A 6,976-nucleotide genomic window follows, 5' to 3' on the forward strand; every position below is an offset into this window, starting at 1 on the left:
GACTAGCAGGAGACTAGCTGACTAGCAGAAGACTAGCAGAAGCCTCGCTGACTAGCAGAAGACTAGCTGACTAGCAGAAGCCTAGCAGAAGACTAGCAGGAGACTAGCTGACTAGCAGAAGACTAGCAGAAGCCTCGCTGACTAGCAGAAGACTAGCTGACTAGCAGAAGCCTAGCAGAAGACTAGCAGGAGACTAGCTGACTAGCAGAAGACTAGCAGAAGCCTCGCTGACTAGCAGAAGACTAGCTGACTAGCAGAAGCCTAGCAGAAGACTAGCAGGAGACTAGCTGACTAGCAGAAGACTAGCAGAAGCCTCGCTGACTAGCAGAAGACTAGCTGACTAGCAGAAGCCTAGCAGAAGACTAGCAGGAGACTAGCTGACTAGCAGAAGACTAGCAGAAGCCTCGCTGACTAGCAGAAGACTAGCTGACTAGCAGAAGCCTAGCAGAAGACTAGCAGGAGACTAGCTGACTAGCAGAAGACTAGCAGAAGCCTCGCTGACTAGCAGAAGACTAGCTGACTAGCAGAAGCCTAGCAGAAGACTAGCAGGAGACTAGCTGACTAGCAGAAGACTAGCAGAAGCCTCGCTGACTAGCAGAAGACTAGCTGACTAGCAGAAGCCTAGCAGAAGACTAGCAGGAGACTAGCTGACTAGCAGAAGACTAGCAGAAGCCTCGCTGACTAGCAGAAGACTAGCTGACTAGCAGAAGCCTAGCAGAAGACTAGCAGGAGACTAGCTGACTAGCAGAAGACTAGCAGAAGCCTCGCTGACTAGCAGAAGACTAGCTGACTAGCAGAAGCCTAGCAGAAGACTAGCAGGAGACTAGCTGACTAGCAGAAGACTAGCAGAAGCCTCGCTGACTAGCAGAAGACTAGCTGACTAGCAGAAGCCTAGCAGAAGACTAGCAGGAGACTAGCTGACTAGCAGAAGACTAGCAGAAGCCTCGCTGACTAGCAGAAGACTAGCTGACTAGCAGAAGCCTAGCAGAAGACTAGCAGGAGACTAGCTGACTAGCAGAAGACTAGCAGAAGCCTCGCTGACTAGCAGAAGACTAGCTGACTAGCAGAAGCCTAGCAGAAGACTAGCAGGAGACTAGCTGACTAGCAGAAGACTAGCAGAAGCCTCGCTGACTAGCAGAAGACTAGCTGACTAGCAGAAGACTACCTGAAGACTAGCAGAAGACTCGCTGACTAGCAGAAGACTATCTGAAGACTAGCAGAAGACTCGCTGACTAGCAGAAGACTAGCAGAAGCCTAGCTGACTAGCAGTAGACTAGCTGACTAGTCAGCTAGTCTACTGCTAGTCAGCTAGCCTTCTGCTAGTCAGCGAGACTTCTGCTAGTCAGTTAGTCTTCTGCTAGTCGGCGAGTCTTCTGCTAATCAGCCAGTCTTCTGCTAGTCGGCGAGTCTTCTGCTAATCAGCCAGTCTTCTGCTAGTCGGCGAGTCTTCTGCTAATCAGCCAGTCTTCTGCTAGTCGGCGAGTCTTCTGCTAATCAGCCAGTCTTCTGCTAGTCGGCGAGTCTTCTGCTAATCAGCCAGTCTTCTGCTAGTCGGCGAGTCTTCTGCTAATCAGCCAGTCTTCTGCTAGTCGGCGAGTCTTCTGCTAATCAGCCAGTCTTCTGCTAGTCGGCGAGTCTTCTGCTAATCAGCCAGTCTTCTGCTAGTCGGCGAGTCTTCTGCTAATCAGCCAGTCTTCTGCTAGTCGGCGAGTCTTCTGCTAATCAGCCAGTCTTCTGCTAGTCGGCGAGTCTTCTGCTAATCAGCCAGTCTTCTGCTAGTCGGCGAGTCTTCTGCTAATCAGCCAGTCTTCTGCTAGTCGGCGAGTCTTCTGCTAATCAGCCAGTCTTCTGCTAGTCGGCGAGTCTTCTGCTAATCAGCCAGTCTTCTGCTAGTCGGCGAGTCTTCTGCTAATCAGCCAGTCTTCTGCTAGTCGGCGAGTCTTCTGCTAATCAGCCAGTCTTCTGCTAGTCGGCGAGTCTTCTGCTAATCAGCCAGTCTTCTGCTAGTCGGCGAGTCTTCTGCTAATCAGCCAGTCTTCTGCTAGTCGGCGAGTCTTCTGCTAATCAGCCAGTCTTCTGCTAGTCGGCGAGTCTTCTGCTAATCAGCCAGTCTTCTGCTAGTCGGCGAGTCTTCTGCTAATCAGCCAGTCTTCTGCTAGTCGGCGAGTCTTCTGCTAATCAGCCAGTCTTCTGCTAGTCGGCGAGTCTTCTGCTAATCAGCCAGTCTTCTGCTAGTCGGCGAGTCTTCTGCTAATCAGCCAGTCTTCTGCTAGTCGGCGAGTCTTCTGCTAATCAGCCAGTCTTCTGCTAGTCGGCGAGTCTTCTGCTAATCAGCCAGTCTTCTGCTAGTCGGCGAGTCTTCTGCTAATCAGCCAGTCTTCTGCTAGTCGGCGAGTCTTCTGCTAATCAGCCAGTCTTCTGCTAGTCGGCGAGTCTTCTGCTAATCAGCCAGTCTTCTGCTAGTCGGCGAGTCTTCTGCTAATCAGCCAGTCTTCTGCTAGTCGGCGAGTCTTCTGCTAATCAGCCAGTCTTCTGCTAGTCGGCGAGTCTTCTGCTAATCAGCCAGTCTTCTGCTAGTCGGCGAGTCTTCTGCTAATCAGCCAGTCTTCTGCTAGTCGGCGAGTCTTCTGCTAATCAGCCAGTCTTCTGCTAGTCGGCGAGTCTTCTGCTAATCAGCCAGTCTTCTGCTAGTCGGCGAGTCTTCTGCTAATCAGCCAGTCTTCTGCTAGTCGGCGAGTCTTCTGCTAATCAGCCAGTCTTCTGCTAGTCGGCGAGTCTTCTGCTAATCAGCCAGTCTTCTGCTAGTCGGCGAGTCTTCTGCTAATCAGCCAGTCTTCTGCTAGTCGGCGAGTCTTCTGCTAATCAGCCAGTCTTCTGCTAGTCGGCGAGTCTTCTGCTAATCAGCCAGTCTTCTGCTAGTCGGCGAGTCTTCTGCTAATCAGCCAGTCTTCTGCTAGTCGGCGAGTCTTCTGCTAATCAGCCAGTCTTCTGCTAGTCGGCGAGTCTTCTGCTAATCAGCCAGTCTTCTGCTAGTCGGCGAGTCTTCTGCTAATCAGCCAGTCTTCTGCTAGTCGGCGAGTCTTCTGCTAATCAGCCAGTCTTCTGCTAGTCGGCGAGTCTTCTGCTAATCAGCCAGTCTTCTGCTAGTCGGCGAGTCTTCTGCTAATCAGCCAGTCTTCTGCTAGTCGGCGAGTCTTCTGCTAATCAGCCAGTCTTCTGCTAGTCGGCGAGTCTTCTGCTAATCAGCCAGTCTTCTGCTAGTCGGCGAGTCTTCTGCTAATCAGCCAGTCTTCTGCTAGTCGGCGAGTCTTCTGCTAATCAGCCAGTCTTCTGCTAGTCGGCGAGTCTTCTGCTAATCAGCCAGTCTTCTGCTAGTCGGCGAGTCTTCTGCTAGTCAGAAGACTAGCTGACTAGCAGAAGACTAGCAGAAAACTAGCTAACCTATTTTAAACTCCAGTTGCGCGGATGAGGCACGATGTAACGCCGTGTTACAATGACATTAGTGATGTAATTTACTTTAATGATTTTTAATGAGAAACAACGAGAAACAGGTGAATAAAGACTGACAGTCAATGTTTAATGTTTAGAAATTATTATTTCAAGACATGTAAAGCATTTTTGCTGGTTTATGTGGGCCGTCCCAAGCCTGGCTGCAATGTGTTCACTGTCAAACTCCAAAATCAGATTATTTTTTAATTCTTAAAAAACGCCATTATTTTATTTGAAATTTTTTTTTTACTTCATTTTATTAACAAAATATTTTAGTTTGGCTTTTATATACAAGATAACATTTTAAGCGGTCAATATGGTCATGTTACAATGTGTTCCACCTGCGGGGCATGTTGTCACATTCCACTTCCACTTTTTGAGGGTAAATAAAGAAAAACGTATACACTGTAATTATGAAACAAAGCAACATATTTGTACTAGACAAGTGTAAAATTACTGTGGATTAAAAAAATTTATATTGTGAACCCCATGTGGATTTACACAAACTGAGAAAGTCAGTGTTACATTGTGCCCCAACATTCAAAACCATAAACATCTGAAAGACATCTTCTAAACGTCTATTTGACATCTGATAGGAGACGTCCTATAGACGTAGGCTATTGCAGACGAGCAAACACTCTGAAATAGAAGTCTTGCAGATGTAAATGCGACGTTGTTATCAGGGGTCACCATGGCAACATTTCCAAAAACCTTCCACTTTTCTGCAAGTGAACAGTGATGTTTATTGTCCACAAGGGGGCATGTTTTATCCTGGCGTTCTTCAAGAGCTTGATGAGAAACTAGAGGAGCAGAACTTGTGGAGACGGTCAGACTGGAGCTCTCGCTCATCCGCAGCACATCGCTCCATAATTTTTTTTTTACTTCATTTTATTAACAAAATATTTTAGTTTGGCTTTTATATACAAGATAACATTTTAAGCGGTCAATATGGTCATGTTACAATGTGTTCCACCTGCGGGGCATGTTGTCACATTCCACTTCCACTTTTTGAGGGTAAATAAAGAAAAACGTATACACTGTAATTATGAAACAAAGCAACATATTTGTACTAGACAAGTGTAAAATTACTGTGGATTAAAAAAATTTATATTGTGAACCCCATGTGGATTTACACAAACTGAGAAAGTCAGTGTTACATTGTGCCCCAACATTCAAAACCATAAACATCTGAAAGACATCTTCTAAACGTCTATTTGACATCTGATAGGAGACGTCCTGTAGACGTAGGCTATTGCAGACGAGCAAACACTCTGAAATAGAAGTCTTGCGACGTTGTTATCAGGGGTCACCATGGCAACATTTCCAAAAACCTTCCACTTTTCTGCAAGTGAACAGTGATGTTTATTGTCCACAAGGGGGCATGTTTTATCCTGGCGTTCTTCAAGAGCTTGATGAGAAACTAGAGGAGCAGAACTTGTGGAGACGGTCAGACTGGAGCTCTCGCTCATCCGCAGCACATCGCTCCATCACCCGGATCCGTTCAGCAGAGCCTCGCGATGATGCGGAGTGTTTTATTCGCTCTGATTGTGTTTGCCGGCTCAGTTCAGGCGAACAAACGCGCGGTGGAGATGAAGATGAGCTTGGAGTCTTCATCATCACCATCATCCTCCTCGTCGCTGGAGCTGAACCCCTCCGCAGCGCATCGCGGTGATGAGGAGGATGCTGATGCTGATGCTGATGCTGATGCTGAAGAGATGCGCGTGCCGAGAGTTCCGCGCGGGTCCAAACACAAGCAGCGCGAGCGGGACGCGCACCGGCACCCCGACGCGTTCTTCACCACGCCGCGAGCGTTCAACGGCTCGCTTCGCGTGCATAACCCGCTGCACCCGCTCACGGAGGAGTCCTACAGCGCCTACGCCGTCATGCTGCTCGCGCTCATCGTGTTCTCCGCGGGCATCGTGGGTAACCTGGCGCTCGTGTGCATCGTGTCGCACAACTATTACCTGAAGAGCACGTGGAACTGCGCGCTGGCCAGCCTGGCGTTCTGGGACTTCATGGTGCTGTTCTTCTGCTTACCAGTGGTCATCTTCCACGAGCTGACCAAGAGACGACTGATGGGAGACCTGTCCTGCAGGATAGTGCCATACGTGGAGGTGTGTGACCAATCAAATCCGCAATCAGTCAATTAATTAGGCAACCAATCAAGCAGTCTGCTCATATACAGGCATCTACCCTGACAGCACACGTACATCACAGAGACGTCTATTTAACGTCGCATTAACATCTGCAAGACGTATTTTTTAGAGTGTTTGCTCATCTGCAAGACGTCTACAGGACGTTTCCTATCAGATGTCAAATAGACGTTTAGAAGATGTAAAACTGACGTCTATCAGATGTTTGTACACAGCAGATGCTTTCCAGATCTTTACCAGACGTCTCGCAGACGCACCTGTGCTATCTACCAGGCTTACAAAAATATGTTCTAAGAACGTTTTGCTAATGTTTCCGATACATTATTTAAAAAGAAGAAAAAAGACTTCAGAATCCCAGATAGCACGTGTACATCTGCAAGATGTCTGTTAAAGATCACTTTAACAGACATCTTGCATGTTGCTAACACTACAGTCCCTTTTCTTTATAATTGAATAAACTCCTTTTTTGATTGGCAGACTTTAGTTTGTTTCCTTTATGTTGCTTCCCTAGAGCCAGGGTTGTAACAGCTAACATTTTGAGAACGTTACTAAATAACGTCCCAGATAGCACAGGTACGTCTGCAAGAGGTCTGTTAAAGATCTCTTGAAGCATCTGCTGTGGACAAACATCTAACAGACGGCTTTCAGATGTCAGTTTTACATGCATTCTAAATCATAAACATCTTAAAGACATCTAATAGACGTCTATTTGACATCTAAAAGGAAACGTCCTATAGACGTATTGCAGATGAGCAAACACTCTAAAAAATACGTCTTGCAGATGTAATGCAGACGTCAAATAGACGTCTCCGAGATGTATGTGCTGTCGGGTTAAAAAAATCCATCTGTTACAAAAACCAGATTACCACGGTACGACGTCCAAAAAACATACTAATACCACAGTACTTGTTTGTAAGTGAACAGACACATCAATTTTCTTTTATTCACCCTTAAAACATAAAGCTGTAACTAACCGCCGTTTCTTGAGTTCATTTTCCAGCCTCCTCTTTACAGCACCAGCTCTACTGATTGTCATGTAAATGAGATCTCCGGGTAATTAGCGGCACTAATTGGGCTCATTAGCCTGTTGAATGAGTGTTTAGAGTGTGCTTCAAGGGCAGGATTGTCTGTGGAGGGTGTGTGCATGTCTGCTGACCCACTTATGTGCACTAAAACATTTTATTATATGGCAGTAAATTAACAGATTAGATGAGATGCAAATTAAATCAACCCTTATTTATATCACTGACTAGTGATGGCATAAGATGGTAAAATAGTGGTACTTTTATATATATATATATATATATATATATATATATATATATATATCATAG

The 6,976-nt window shown here is 46.5% G+C and overlaps 1 protein-coding gene across 1 annotated transcript in view; it reads left to right on the forward strand.

Moving 5' to 3' along the window:
- The first annotated feature begins 4,587 nt into the window (after nucleotides 1–4,587).
- The window catches only part of gpr37l1a (G protein-coupled receptor 37 like 1a), a 4,833-nt gene continuing 2,444 nt past the window's right edge, over nucleotides 4,588–6,976 (forward strand). The window contains exon 1 of the mRNA XM_016255920.1: nucleotides 4,588–5,603. Coding sequence (XP_016111406.1) covers nucleotides 5,007–5,603 — 597 coding nt within the window. The 5' untranslated portion in view covers nucleotides 4,588–5,006. The remainder of the gene's footprint in view (nucleotides 5,604–6,976) is intronic.

Source organism: Sinocyclocheilus grahami, unplaced genomic scaffold (genome assembly GCF_001515645.1).
Source record: "Sinocyclocheilus grahami isolate Dianchi unplaced genomic scaffold, SAMN03320097.WGS_v1.1 scaffold1378.1, whole genome shotgun sequence".
Lineage (NCBI taxonomy): Eukaryota > Metazoa > Chordata > Actinopteri > Cypriniformes > Cyprinidae > Sinocyclocheilus > Sinocyclocheilus grahami.